The 15,630-nt window shown below is 47.1% G+C and overlaps 1 protein-coding gene across 10 annotated transcripts in view; it reads right to left on the minus strand.

Annotated features, from left to right (window-relative positions):
- The window catches only part of BLTP1 (bridge-like lipid transfer protein family member 1), a 135,066-nt gene that overhangs the window by 23,153 nt on the left and 96,283 nt on the right, over window positions 1–15,630 (minus strand). For 5 of the 10 annotated variants that reach the window (XM_078865099.1, XM_078865106.1, XM_078865098.1 and 2 more), the window contains 11 exons: window positions 14,864–15,079; window positions 14,045–14,227; window positions 13,255–13,395; window positions 12,835–13,101; window positions 12,258–12,450; window positions 11,232–11,389; window positions 10,125–10,326; window positions 8,986–9,203; window positions 8,098–8,352; window positions 6,714–6,911; window positions 4,011–4,238 (listed from right to left, as the gene is read on the minus strand). In XM_078865099.1, the coding sequence (XP_078721225.1) occupies window positions 4,011–4,238; window positions 6,714–6,911; window positions 8,098–8,352; window positions 8,986–9,203; window positions 10,125–10,326; window positions 11,232–11,389; window positions 12,258–12,450; window positions 12,835–13,101; window positions 13,255–13,395; window positions 14,045–14,227; window positions 14,864–15,079 (2,259 nt within the window). Of the gene's footprint in view, window positions 1–4,010; window positions 4,239–6,713; window positions 6,912–8,097; window positions 8,353–8,985; window positions 9,204–10,124; window positions 10,327–11,231; window positions 11,390–12,257; window positions 12,454–12,834; window positions 13,102–13,254; window positions 13,396–14,044; window positions 14,228–14,863; window positions 15,080–15,630 lie in introns of all 10 variants that reach the window. The other 5 variants (XM_078865107.1, XM_078865104.1, XM_078865103.1 and 2 more) reach the window with 3 other exon arrangements.

Genomic DNA, 15,630 nt, shown 5'->3' on the forward strand with positions numbered 1-15,630 from the left:
CCAGCCCGCTTAGAACTGGTCGTGAAAACGGTATTACTCCGTCTGCTTTGCCTGCGGCAGTCACAGACACGGCACTTTGTGAAATAGAAACCGTTCGTAAACGAAATTAAATCCACGAAAAAAATATATTCATTATACGTTCCATATGAAAATTTACAATTGAATTAAACATATTTTCTTTTTCTTCTGCGATACCACAGACATCTTCAGAATTCCAAATGTACAACATAAAATAATCATGTTTCTGTTATTTCCTATTTAGGTAAAACCCAGCATGCATTCCATTAACTAAAAATGTGTGGGCTAGGCGAGATAATGCTCAGTCAAAACGGACTTGATTCCTCGAGGGATCTGCTCTGACCCAAATGCTGTGACAAAATTAGGATATTTTTATGCTCCTGCGATAAGGCACAGAAAGTTAATATCCCACGCAATCTAAAACATATAATTTCTTTAGTTTTTAAGCCCTGGCATGTGCAAGAATCTCCGTTCTGTCCTAGCTGTCTCATACCTTGTGACGCTTAATAGAATCCCGTCTGTTTTCTCTTGGGTGCTTTTGTTTGGCTCACTTAGCCTAAGCTATTTACAATGAATCATAATGAGGTTTAATGTTAGCAGTGTTGGAGAAGTAAGATTAAGAAAACACAACTGGACGCAGCGGGGTGTGCTTTAACACGGGTTGGTGTTGGTGTTGATCGTGTAAACGCTGTGCCTGCAGTTGCAGATTGGGGCCCAATGCTCAACAAGAAACCCAACTGTGCCGATCAACACAACATTCTAGCAGACCGTATTTCATTTCCCAACCCCACATTCCCAAAAAAATTACATTTTCTCTATTATTCGCCGGAAGAATTGTGCACGAAATGGAAAAATACTGCCGACCATGAATACGTGGCCTATTCCACAACGCTGCCCTTTTACAAAGCGATTTGGAAAAAGACGGAAATTTGGCCGAGGAAACGGAGTGATGATGTTTTCTGCCCCATCTCCTTGCGTGAACGGACTGAGCAAAGTCATGAAATGAAACTTTTCCATCCTCAATGCTTTCCTTACTGCCAACGCGATGAAACACTATAATTTGGTCATTACTCAACATTAAGAGGATCATAGTTTAGTGCCTAAATAGAACACAGTTTTGCAACAATAATCCACTTTGAATCTGAAAATCTCAATAATGAACTCTGTCTCTCTCTAATGATATTATTGTGAAATACACATTGTAGAAAAGCACTTAATGTCATTGTGATTTACATCACACTCTGAGTATTTTCCCATAATAGCACGCACTCATTTGGTAACGTTTCTTGTTTATTTGAGTTAGAGAAGCCTGCTTGTACGCTCACTATTAAATCCAAGATACGTGAAATTTGGGAGCATGCTCGTTTGCAGATCGTGGTTTTAATTAAAAAAAAGAATGGCTTTGCCTGGACAAAAACCACGTAAAGTAAAATTTTACAAAAATTCCAAGGAAACCACGTGGGACCGTTCACAGATTTATTTCGTGTGTTTTTTATTATTTTGGAATTACCATATACATTACTATTTAAATGGAAATTATTAAGTCATCCTGCCTCTTTTTTGCCGAAGAAAAACACTTTTTTACGTTCCAGCCCCAACTTAAGAAGTGAATCAATGAAGTGCCTGCCCGCCCGCCCGCCCGCCTGCCCGCCCGCCCGCCCTCGACGCATCTACATCAAGCATTGTCTCACTTTACGGTGCCCAGAGGAGCTTTTAATTGTTCCTCATATCATGCCCTTTCTTGGCCCAGCAGACAATATTGTATAAGACCAATCATCGTTCATACTCGAAGCACCACCCTGCAGCGGTTTGGCCCACCGGAATCTTTCCCAGCTGAGTAAAGAAAGGGACCGGGTGTAGCTGCAATGAGCATTCAAAACACTCTTTAGTTTTTTTATGGATAATTGTACAAAGTTGGCAGTAAAACTGTCACGAAATGGCGTACTAATGTCAGGGTCAAGGATAAGAGGTCATTATGACCGTAACGGCTGATGTTACCAACATCTCAATTGCTTCTTCCCCTGCGTTAGATCCTACACTTGTTTGCAATGTCTACATCCAACCACCAAGGTCTGTTAAGACAGTGCAGTGTACAAACATCTGGCCCGAGGTCTTCTGCTATATATTTATGCATGCAGGACACTATATCAAGGAGAAAATTATTCTCTCACCCATGTTAGTGATATTTCAATAACATTTTCCCACGGCATGATACTATTGCTCATGTGCAACAATATCTACTCCAGATTGTGCTGCGAGATGCCAGACAAACGTGTCACGTGATCAATGAGAGCAGCGCCGTTGCACAACTACACATTAGAAGAGCAGTGAGTTGTTAATTTGTGTTTATGCCCTCAGGCTTGAAAGACCAGCGAAATGTATTACACATTTTGAAGCTCCAAATATGGCAACAACTTCATGAGTGCAAATGTTTACAAATGGGTGGAACGGCTGTAATCAGGACATAAGCATGGTCGGTCAGTCAATGCTTTAACTCTACCCAAACTTGCTCATGACGAGGGGTTGATTTTAGATGACTGGAGAGTGGGAATTGAGCATAGATCACTGGGTATGGTGATAAGTGTGGGAACAGTTAATTTAATAACCCGTGACAAGATGAATTTTGGGGAAAGCATGTGCCCGCTGAGTGGCAAAAAATATAACGGAAGACCAACATGTGAATAGAATGTGTGCTCGCTGTGCCTTATCAGCAAAATTCCTCCGTGAAGACAAAGCATCTCTGGCTTGCATCGTCACCGCTGATGAACGTTGTGTTCATCATTCGGAGCTCGAGTGAGTGCCAATAGCACCCAAAGGAAACACCCAGCTTTCTCGAGTAAAGAAACACAAATTCTAGTCGCAACCTTATTCTAGAAGGGTAGCGACGAAACATTTTGTTTTTGGATATACAGGGGAAAAGTTGCCTTTCAAAAAAATATCAAAACACTGTCTCAAGTGCTTCATATATATATGACTTGTTGGGGAACAAAACAATAGCCTGGGATTTGTTGCAAATGCCATGTCAGCGCGATAATAGACGCCCACACTCTTCAGGTGCCACAATATAATTGTTGGGAAAGCTCGGATGGAATGTTCTGGAACATCGGGTATAGAGCCCAGACGTAGCTCCTCCAGACTCTCATCTGTTTAAAGTGTAACCACTGAAAGGAACTCTGTGTATATGGTGGTTCAACAGTGACAGGACCGTGAAGGCAGTAGTTCAGTTACGGCTTAAGGACAAACCAAGACCTCCATGCTGTTGGCATTAGAGAGAGCACGTGGGCCAGTGGAAGAGGTGTATTTTAATATAAGGTGACTATATGGATACATATTTTGTTCGTCAATTTGATGCTAATGTTCTCTGAAAATAACTTTTGCATCTTTACCTGCTGAAAAACCGCCGAGGCAAGTGTGCGGTTAGGAACTTATGGGGAGCGATGGCTTAGTGGCAAAATCAATGCGCAATGACCTCGTTGAACCAAGTTTTACTGTTGGCCACAAAATGTAACACCTGGCCATGGTATTGTGCTTAATGATGGTCATATGGCTGGTGCCGCATCAGGTCATCTTTGTCCCCCAACTCGGAAATGGATTTTAATCGGGGTGAACCTCGTTGAGGTTAGGATAAGGTTCTGACACCAATTATCACTGAGGTTATGCAGGGTCAGGAGCTAACCAATATTTCCAGGCTTAAAGAAGTTCAATAACTATACAATACCGACATAACCCCATGTAAGTCAAAATAGACTGTTGGAGAAAGTGCTGTTAGTGGGAGCCTATGGAGGCAGGTGGTATTGTCAGGGCCACCCCCAGCCACTTTTGCATTCCCAGTACTGATGTTTGCACATTGCAGCAGGTTCTCATTAACGCCGAGTTGAGCTAGGGGAGAGGCCTCGAAACGGTTCAGATATAACTCGCCACTGACGAAGAAGCCTGGGGAATGGAGCATAGCTTTTCCCCACAAGCGCGCGAGTGCACAGAAACAAACTTGCCGACGCTGTCAGACGACATTCGCTCGAGCGCACCCTGGAGGGACGGTCTCTCCGACTCCTGCAGCTGGGCCGACTTGAAGAGTAGCTGCGTGCGCGGCAGAGCGAAGATGGTCTCCGTCTCGTGGTTGTAGCTGGGCGCGCCGCGCGGCCCGCCAGACAGGCTGGCACTGCGTTGGGCTGCGCCGCCCTCCGTCGCGTTTCCATCCACGTTGCGCAGCAGGTTCAGCTCTACCGGGCGAGACGGGTGGGGGGGGGAGGGGCGACAAAATCGTGGCTCTCCCGTCGAGGCTCGCCAAGCTCTCCCCGGGAAAGTGGCGGGTGGAGTAGTTGAGACGGATTTGCGAAGTGGCATTATTCAAACTCTGAAATATTCTGCCACTGCTGCAAGTGTGGCGTGAGAAATCAGCCTAAGCAAATCACTGCCTGCAGATTCATCCGTGGGTGAAGAGACCTGCCCTGTGCAAGTCCATCTCTGGGCAGTCGGTTCCTTGTGTCTGCGGTCATCCGCGTGTCGTTTTGTGTGTTGGCTTCTATTTCTTTATACTTTTTGCAAAAAAGTTAAGTTTTAAACTCATATTTTTTGTGTTGCCTTAAATGTTTATAATATAGCTCTGAAATGACCAACACAGTTTACAAGTAATACTCATTATATGTTTAAATAGTAACATTAATTATGTATCCCTTGCATCATAAACAAGGTCCCTCTTGTAAGAGAGACTTTCCTCTCAGTGGGCTCTCATCTGAATCCTGCTGAGTGAGTAGCCTACCGATTGATTTAACTATAAACCCATCATTAACTTTGCTCAAAAATGCTTAGGCTAATTAGAGTCAAATCCCTGTTGCCAAACATCAATTTTATGCCACCTACTTGGACCAACGGCATGCATGAAAAAGCCACACTGATGATTGACAGGTTTTTTTTTTAATCAAACACTAATGGAATAGCTGGCAAGAAAATGTATTTCAATCGCTTTACCAAATGATTTGCTTATTATAGCTTTGCATTATCGCTGTGCATTCTATAAAAAAACACTGCAAAACTACATTACTGCCGAAGACATTTAGGGAATGGAGGGTAGACTGGCATAATTACCATAATAATAAGCTTTAAAAAAATGTGTGTACCACATTAACAGGCATTACTGTTTTAGAAATTGGTCCCACCGCAGCACTCCTACAACTGCGGCAAGTCAGAGTAATTTTGACATTTTTCAGTATTCCAATTAAACATTTTTAATTGTTCATGATTTCTATCCGAATTAAAGGAGTTTAGACCACCCATCTGCTCTATAACCCTGAAGACCTTTTGTCGCAGCAGGGCTGGCTATGAGAGAGGCGCCAATGCCCTGGGTAAAGCCACAAATGGGAGGCAAGAATGGCCAGCCCCTCCCTCACAAGTGGGCCTCACTGCCCTACTTGCTGTACTAGGTTCAATCGGCCACTCATTGCCCTGCTGTATGTATGCAGAACTTCGTTCACACCGTACGTAGCCCACCGTGCTAATCGGAGGTGCTAATGCGTTCCTCACGGATACGAGGACACCAATCAGGCAGGATATGATATCATGCGATTTACAAAATAGTTTTTTGGCTTAGGCCACGCAATGATATGGGCAAAATTTTCTGTTGTTAAAACCATCCCACCGCCGGACACAGCCAAATAAATTAAATCATCACGTGCAGAAGCAGCTCAACGAGCCGACAGTGAGTGTTTCAGTTCACCTGACAGCTGGAAGGACAATCCACACAGCCAAATATACGAAACAGAAACACATATTGCGCAATCACTGAAGATGCATAGCACACGATATCTGCACTTCATCATTCACCATCGACATTAGGCCTCATTTCCTGTCCAAGACAGGATGTTCATGAAATCACGAACTATATTCCAAAAATAATTCATAATAGCTTTGTGCATGACAAACCATGGGGCTGCTCGTCATAGTCTGGTGTTGCCTAAGAGTAAAGATGCATACTGCTAAATGAGATCAAGGTTTAAGTTATGCAATCATTAATTACTCGGAGTTATAAGATTAGAGATAATTAATTCACACCTGAGACCTTTTTAAAATTCAGTAATTAATACACAAATGATGCATGCAAGTGAATTTTATACACGTGTCCAAAAGTTATTTAGCCAAGGAAATAGTTAAGCAAAGTGACAAAAAACCTTCCCAGGGGAAACTGTAACTAATATTTAATGTTTTATGTGGGAAATGATTAATCATTGCCATTCCACTTTGAAACGAAGGAACTTCGGTTAAAATTAAGCTTAGAACACCAGGGATAAAACCTAAACTATTTTAACAATCTTAATTTATCCTCCAGTTGAAAAATAAAATATGTACCCAATGCTTTCAGCTGTCTGTACATTTTTTATGTGTTATATAGAAGCAGAACTGCGTTTTGGGTCTCCACGTATAAATCAAAGGTGTTTTAGTCCATCGCATATTAGCTTGCCAGACAAATATTATCCAGCAGCTTTTATTTAAGCAAACAAACTCTGGATCTCTGGGTCCCATCGGCGGTCAGGCTCGTTAAATGCTATCGAGCTACCAGATGTTATTGGCAAGTGCACTATGGGGCTCTGTTATAGCTTAATTCACTAAACCAAAAAAAAGCACACGCGCACACACGCACACACACACACACCTGCCCCGATATTTTTTATTTTCTCCGAGAGTGGTTGAACGCAGCTCACCTTCGTTGCGCATCGCCGTCACGTAGTTGAACCACTCGTTGACCGTGGCGACGCCGTGCGGGGCATTCTCGTGGCGACGGCGCGTCACCTTGGTGATGGTTGCCATGGGACTCTCCAGCGCCCCGCCCGTCACCATCATGTTGTTGCCGAGCACAAAGTCCAGGTTCTGGGCCATGTACATGAACTTCTCGGCTGAGTCTGTGCAAGAAGGGACGCGGATGCACGATTGAGACAAATGAACAGCGGCAATACATTGGCGTTCGAGCCGGTGAAGAAATGCTCTCAGTAAAGTAAGGCAAACCCAGGACCACTTTCAAATTCACCGAGTTTCACCAGCAGAAACGTCGCCTGTTAAACGAATGCCGTTGGCTGGCTTGGTGTATTGGTAAGGGCCATCAGAAGGCTTGGAGCCCTGGGGAACCCAGTGATGTTTAGCAGAGCACAGCAAACCTATACAAAATATTAATAGATTATTTAATGAATACTGCTATCAGCCAAGAGGGCGCATTTCAATATTGCACAAGTATACGAAGGCATTTTGGTTTGGGTACCTCTCCCGCTGCCTACCGTGTAGAGAAATGATCGGCCTTGGCCTCATTTAAAGTTGATGCTGCAAACACTGCCTTGTGTGTTGCCCTTTCCTGAGTCCACAAGAAACTGAAGTAAATAAGTATGATTTTGAAAAATACTGGCTGTAGGCAGAGTTCTCCAAACAAAATGTGCTGAGAATGGGTAAAATAAAAACTTCTTCTGCCACTTCCTCTCAAAATTATTTATAAACAGTTCATAATGTTGGCTGAAATTTGATATAGTTCAAAAAGAAACATTTTAAAGCCATCGTAAACATTCAACATTTAATTTCATGAGGTGCACTTTCAACATGAACCGCTCCATTGTCTGTAATTCCTGGAACATTTTATAATTTCCAATCATTTTTTTACGACAAAAAAAACTACAGGGACCTCCCAGCCCAAACATAAACGGTGTAACAACACAACCCCACAGCCCGACCTCTGCGTGATGCCACACCGCAGATCACAATATAACTCTTCCTGCATCTTACTCGCGCTGCACCACTTGGGAATTCCCTCCCATCATCGTCATTCTTTCAAAGTTCTTATAACCTCGCTCCGTTCAAGAAACGTATCAACTCTTATCTATTGTACATTCAATGAATGCCATTTTGCTGCTTGGCTCAGCAATAATATATATAGGAGTGCAAAGTATAGGAAAGGTAAAACAAATCACTTTAAAAAGTATAAAAATAAAACTGAACAATTTTTATCTTACCAGGTAAGGCCCACTGGGCTATTAGCTACATTTTCAGAAGCGACCTGGCCCCAAATGATAGCCCAACGAAGTGGCCGATCATTTACAAACGCACCCTCCTGGTGAATCTCCTGCGCTTCGGTGCAGAAGAAGATGTTCGGGCCCTCGAGATGGAAGAGGGCCCAGGATTTGGCGCGGAAGTTGACCCCGTGGAAGCAGGCGAGCGTCATGTGGTCACCGTGCAGGCCCACGCTGCCCCCGAGCAGCACGGCGCTGTCGGGCAGCGGGCGCGGGAAGATGGACAGCTGACAGCCGCACACCGTGCGGAGCACGCTCGGCCAGTGGCGGTGCAGCACCGTGTCGAGGAGGCCTGCGGGGGAGCGGCGAGACGAGGGAGGGGGCGGCACGTTGAGAGGCGCGACCGGGAGCGCCGGCAGGACGGAGGGAGAGGGCCGAGGAGCCGAGGGTGGGTGAGGAGGGTAACGACGACAACCGAAAAGGAAGAAATTCTGGGGAAAAGGGCAGGAAAGAGGGTAAAGAGGCTACGGAGGAAGAGGGAGTTAAGGTGGCAGATGGAGAGGGAGTTAGTGGAACAGAAAAAGAATGTTCCAAAGCCAGAGAGAATGGAAAGAGAGATAATTGAAAGTGGTGATGCATGATATGTTAATGAAGTAATGCAGAGTAAAGATCTTTCACTTTGTTCCACGTCAAATATTTATGGAAAAAAAAGATTGCATCAAAAGGAATTGCATCTTTACTTGGCAGAGCTTTGTTTATCCTCTAGTTTCACAGGAAACACTCATAATGAGCACATACATATATTTGTTTGGAGCCAAGCCACGCGAATCATGACGAGGATGACAAATATGCAGTTGATGATGATGACGATGCCAACTGGCGATGACGATGCCAACTGGCGATGACGACGGTAATGGTGGTGACAGTGAGGATTCGTGATAATGACGACGGCAGAGGCGGCGATCGTTTTCGGGAGGTGACTGACTCTCTTCGTCCGTGGCTTTCTCTTGTGCAGCAGGAGCGACTTTGTGCGGGCCGTAGAGCACGGGACCCCACGTGGAGAGGGCGCGCTTGCTGGTGTCGAACTGCTGCGTGAAGAACTCCTGCAGCTTCACGCCGATGCGAACGAGGTCCGGCGTGGTGGAGCGTGAAATCATCACCTGGAAGACGCTCCACGACAGGTCTCCGTGCACAAAGACCTTCCTGCGGGGCGCGAGCACAGGGCACAGTCAGGACACGTCGCAATCGCCAGGTCGGCACCACCGTCGCTGTACTTTGGTAATTGTCGTCTTCTTCGTCACAAAGGGAGACATCCTCAAGCAAATGTGATATTCCGTAGTTCTCTGCCTGAAGGCAGATGTCTTGGCCCAAAGCCTTCTTGATCCAGTACAAAATAATCAACATTATGATCTGAATGTGTTGTCATCGGTCATCAGACGTCAGTATCACCAAATCAGTTCCAACCAGTGGAGGTGGTTCAGACACCTTGTAAGGATGCCCCCCGATAGACTCCCCCTGGAACTCTACAAGGTACGTCCAACTGGGCGAAGACCCCGGGGCCTACTTAGAACACGCTGGCGGGACTATGTCGCTCGGCTGGCCTGGGAATGCCTGGGAACTCCCCAGGAAGAGCTGGAGGCTGTCACCAGAGAACAGGAGGTGTGGACCGCCACTACTCAACACGCTGCCGCCGCGACCCTCACCAGGACAAGTGGATCGAGAAACGAACAAACGAACTTCAAACTGTGTTGAGACTCAATACAATCGCCATTGTCATCAGTATTAATTCACGCAATAAAATATGCCTCATTATACTGGTTATATTCAATACCAGTGCAACTGTGTCCGGAGAGACCAATTATGGGCAAAATTAATCATAAAGAAGCGACTGTATTGGGTGGGTACAATAATTACACCACAGACCTCTGAACAAATATAAATGTCACCGTTAACAGGGGCACACAATGTATGATGAACCTCGAGGCAACTCGCCCGGTGCATGTGACATCTACACGCAACTCAAACGCGTTATGTGCTGCGAGCGGTCAACGGAGGGGCGGCAGCCTCTGTAACGATGCTCCGCAGAGGTGGGGGGAGCGGGGGGGGGGGAGGGCAGCCGCTCACGTCTTATCGGTGAACGTCGAGTCGCTGAGGCCGACCGTGTGGTTGGGGTTCGCCTTCCACTCGTCGTGCAGCTCCAGGTCGGCGTTGTTGAAGATGCCCATCAGGATGCTGGAGCCCATGTAGTCGACCCGCGCCTCCGTGGAGCCCAGTGACGTCTGCACGCGGTGCCGTGGCTCCTTGGTGGGGTGCTCTGAGATGAAGGCTGCGCACAGGCGACGACGCACAGTGCGGGGAGACTCGCACGCAGAGCCGTGTGAACCCTGACTCGTTCGCAGCCGTGGGCGTCAGGAGAAGCTGGCGACCCGCATTTGTTGTGGCTCTGGATCGTGTCGCTGCTACGTAAAATGATTTCCCAGTGCAATTTAACTAGTTGAACACTGGCTTTGATCCCATGTGCTTGTCAGAATATATCACACACGTTGTTGATTGTTGCTTTACTTTGCTCTAAGGCCACCGCTCAAAACTCACCGATGGGCATGGTAATATAATTGAGAGCCCTTTGCCAAATCCATTGCTGTGCTGCTGTTTGATCAAACTTCCCCATGCTGGTGAGTGCGGGTTGGTGAAAGGAGACCCCCCCGGGGACCCGTTCAGGCATTACACGCCATTGATGTTGGCTAGGGCCAGAAATGTAACGGAGGTCAGTGGGTTCGTGGCGCAGTGTATTAACCTTTGCAAAGCCACTGAGGGGGTAATGCGATTTCTTTGTTAACCCAGAACAAAATTCACAGACGTTTGAAGTGTTTGGCAAATTCCTTCCTTGAGAATGTTTTCTATGCGAGCATAAATAACTATAGCCAGAGAAATCCCACACATATGAAGGGAAAACTCTGAAGTCTTTGTAGACAGCCAGTTGACAACCTACTTGATGTACCACACCCTAGAGCCTACATAGCCACATCGTTTCACTACAGATGAGCATCTCACACACCTTACTCCATCTCTGTGTGTTCCACCAACTCTGCCCCCAAGTTGCTGTCTTAAAGTTGTGCACCCTACCCACCGTTGCCGACTTACGAACGACACTGACCCGTTGTCAGCTGATTAACTAGCAATGCTTAGACCCGCCGCCGGTAGACCGATCGGTGTTGATGTGGCGGCACCCACCGACCATCTCCAGCGTGTTGACCCTGACTGTGCCTCCGACGACGCCGCCCTTGGAGTCGAGCTGCGAGCTGCCGAGCCCCAGGGTCATTTTGATGTCCCTGTCCATGTTGCTGCCCACGGACACGCGGCCCTGCGTCTTCACGCCCTTCGTGTTCCACCTGCGCGAGACGCGGGTCGGCCGCAAGGCGGCCCCAGAAACACCCCCAAACCTTCTCAGCCAACGCCGACTGCCAGGGGGTGTTCGTGTCGAGCGCTGTAAAAACTTGCGATTCTGTTAACGAGCGCCCGGCTGCTGATGCACTAACGACTGCGGCTAGCTGTAAACATCTCAAAATTAAAGGCCGTTCCAGTAAACATTATGGGCGTAATCTATATATACGCGCTGGTACGAATCGTGAATTACTTTTTATTTGTTCACCTGGGAAAGCCTCACTGATTATTTCTTGATCGAAATAAGGGGCCCACCCTGGAGAAACTCCACACGTGCAAATAAAAAAAAAAACTCCAAACAGATAGGTTTTCAACCACCTTGGTGCATTGTCTCCTACAGGCCCCCAGATGATTGTCGCTAAAAGTGGGTGTCTCAGATACGACCTCCGTGCGATTCACAAATGACTCCTGCGACTTAGCTGGATCATCCACCATCACGGCCTCCCGTAAACGAGGAGCAGAATCTAGATTGAAAACTCATTTCTTTAGAACTGCTTTTTGCGTTGAGTTTGTTGTCCTTTCCCCGCTCCTCCTATTTGCATGGTTGGCTATGTACGGTGCAAAAGACGTTCAACATACATAAACTATGGTGAACTGTGTTACGTAAACCAGAGGGTTAACCCATCACCAGTGCCACTTCCTCTGAGCATTGTATCACATAACTGTTCTCACACTTGTGCTGCAGTCCCCAAAAGATCTTTCGTAAAACAGTGAAGAGGCATCACCCTCTGCGTGTTAAGCTCCGAATGCTACAGAAGCAACGAGGTCACGGGGCATTGGGTCACGAGCGGGCGAGGGCAGTGGCAGGGGCCTCACGTGGTGTTTCCCATGACGTTGCTCATGTTCATCTGCACGTTGAGCTGAGCGAGGTTGACGGCGAACAGCACCAGTGTCTCCCAGGGGGCGCTCTGTTGCGCCGCCGCTGTCGCCGCCGCTGCCGCCTTGCTCTTGCTCCCGTCGGGGCTCTTGGCAGTGGCTGGAGTGGACGTTTTGGCGTGGGAGCCTGAATCTGCTTTCAAAGGCAACAGGGAGACAAGTATTTTATGTTTTTCATTTGACTGCTTTCATTTCATTCATTCATTTACAGCTCTCTGTAAATCCAAAAGGTGTTGCGATAAATCAAGGTCAGCCTCTGTGGAGGAGGGTCGTAAAAGATGCTTGCCGAGCAGTTGGGAGGCAACTGCACTCCAGCAAAAGAGGATGGTGGAGGAGCGATGCTCAAAATAAAGCAATGCAGTGCATCTGCTAATCATTAAAATTATTTAACCCATAACATCTGGGCCTGTCCCATGACCTCCCACCAGCGAGCCTTTGACACCTCAAGTAAAGTCACCGTCACCTCGTGGCGATGGCGGTTGTTCATGTTTTTGTTGCTTGGTGTGTGCATGCGTGCCTGTGCGAGTCATCGACGGACCGGCGCGGCTGGCCGAGGACTCGGACGCGCTGCGCAGACGCGTGTGCGTGGGCGACTTGACTCCGAGCGGCGACCCCGAGGGCGGCACGCTGTACACGCTGGGCGACGGCGGCACGTACGGGAACCCCGAGGGCGAGCCCTGGCCCGACTGCGTGTCCCACGTGCGCAGGTAGGCCTTTCGCGCAGACTCCGGGGAGAGGTGGGAGGGCACGCCGTCGGCAGACTCCGGGGTACCCGCCACCGACGCTGTGAGCACGGGAACCCGCCGTACGTTGTTTATCGGCGCGTTCCGATGCAGTGAAACTTTTACCCAGCGTACGTGGTCAGCCGATGACATGCCCAACAAAACGAATCTATGAAGGAAATGGAGAACTTGTGATCGATCGTGGGAGCGCTTACTTGGCATGTTAGCGATGGTCTGGTCACCCAGGAAGAGTCTGCGGGCGATGCTACGACGGTACCACGCCTTGGGGAAGTCCAGAATCTCGCTCAGACGCCGCATGTCGTACTTGAATGACGCGGAGCCGATATCGCATACGGCTGAAGACATACGCACGGAGAATCAGAAAACTGCAAAGCAGCCATGTGCAACGGTTTGGGACACTTTTCCCACTCCACTTCAGATTATCAATGAGTTGCTTAAGTTGTTGGAGCCTTTGGCGTTAACATTGACTCATTAGAAATCATAAACATGGTGTGATAAGACACTGGGCAACATGCGGCGACCCACCAGTTTTTGAATACACTACTGGCTGTGAAGGTATTACTTTTCTTCATTTTCTTAAAGTGATTTTTACTTCTATTATTATTTTTATTATCACACATGGTCATATCTTGACGGGAAACCACACGCGCTGGCTTTCTGTTGAGCGTGTTAAAATCGCTTCCCACCTGCAGTGTGTTCATCGTGCCATTATGCGCCACCATTACCTTACCTCAAAGCAGATTATTGTCTGTTTTGCTGTTAGGCAATATGAACATTTTAGGTCACAACTATTTTTTACGCCGCATGCTTATTATATGAATTTCCACATTTTACAACTCGTAGCCATGAGCATCCGTTTGACATAAATCATACATCTGTGAAATGAATACATTATATATATATATGATCCAAATTAAAACACGAGTACCTCTTTGTTGTAAAAACTAATAAATATAAACAAATGAGGAAGAATCTGAGAGTTACCCGAGATGTTGATCAGCGTGGTCTCCATCTTGTTCCCAGTCTTCCCCGAGGCAGAAGGGGTCTCGTAGGTGAGCACGGCTCCTGTCTTGCGCATGCGCGATAGACTGACCTTCACAAACTCCAGGTTGATGCTCAGCGAATCCTTGCGACCCGTGGCAGAGGAGGGCTCCTCTGCCGTAAGCCCTGCCATGGAGGACGAAAACCAGCCGCTCCATCAATCAGCGAACACTCACACGGACCATTGCCAAACACGATCAGCAAGGGCAAACACCTGCTACGAAATGCAGAACACCCACGGGCGACTAATCAGTCAACATAAGCATGGCACCTCTGTGGAAATCACGAGGTCCAATCGACACACACATTTGTTCCAGACCTTGATGTGAAACCAGTGAAATTGGTGATGAGCGCAAATTACCCGCCACGGTTTACACATTACTCATTTAATTACCGATACCAATTATTTAAATGCGAGTTAAGATTTAATATGCTTTTCAAGCAAAACCTGGGCTATTTATTCACTTGGAGGCAATGTTCCCACATATGTTTTTTTATATAGAACTCTAACATATATTTTAGACCATGGCTGATGATGATGCCATTTTTTTGGATTTTCACTACAACACCAGCTGACTTTTCGCTACTCTTGCCATAGATAAATATCATAGGATTCTCTCATCTCCACTTCAATGCGGTAGACACAATCGGTCATTACTCTAGATACAATTCGGCCCGCCACATGAGCTCTAGCAGGCAATCCGGCTGCAAGTGTGCGCCTTGGGCCCTGCGCAAAAACGGTGCCAAGTTTTGACGCGGCACCTGGCACGTTGCTCGTGGCCATCACCGCGACGCCGGACTTCTGCTTGCCGCCGTACGGGTGGAAGACGTAAAAGGAGAAGTCGGACATGATGGCCGTGAAGCTGAGTCCGCTGCAGTTGCCGGGCAAGGCGCTCATGCTGCTGGCGCCGCCGTCAGACTGGTTGCTGAGGTGCCGCGTGCGCGACGTGTGCGACCCCGGCACGCCGGAGCCGGTGCCTGCAACGGACGGGAACGAAGATAATCGACAAATCTCGACCAATCCCACGTCGTCGGGTATCGTTGGATCAGGTTCGTCGACACGTTGGTGCCTGTTTGTGTAAATTCACAAAGACTATGAACACATTGGTCTGAAAAGGCATTAGTGCAGAGTCTCCTGTGTGTTAAAGAGATTAGGGTGCACAAACACAATTAACAAAACACTCAACACAATTGTGTTCTCTCACTTATGCTAAGTTACATTAATTTGAGATATTAATTAGAAGACACTGCGTTATTGTTTACATGAGCCTCCCTTGACAATGAGACTACTCGTCTCAGTGGACTCTAATGTGGTGATAAATAATGGTCATCTATCTATAACCACCACCAATTAGCTTCTAAATGCTTGGTCTGAAGATGCATTCAACATCGTTGCAATTAGAAAAACATGCTTTGTATCTTAATAGCTATGTATCTCGACAATATTATAGGCATTAGCCATTCTGCAATGAAGATCGTCACAGTTAATATCTCTGAAAAAACAGCCATTACCTGCAATGACCACTGTT

Source organism: Lampetra fluviatilis, chromosome 19, assembly GCF_964198595.1.
Source record: "Lampetra fluviatilis chromosome 19, kcLamFluv1.1, whole genome shotgun sequence".
Taxonomy (NCBI): Eukaryota; Metazoa; Chordata; class Hyperoartia; order Petromyzontiformes; family Petromyzontidae; genus Lampetra; species Lampetra fluviatilis.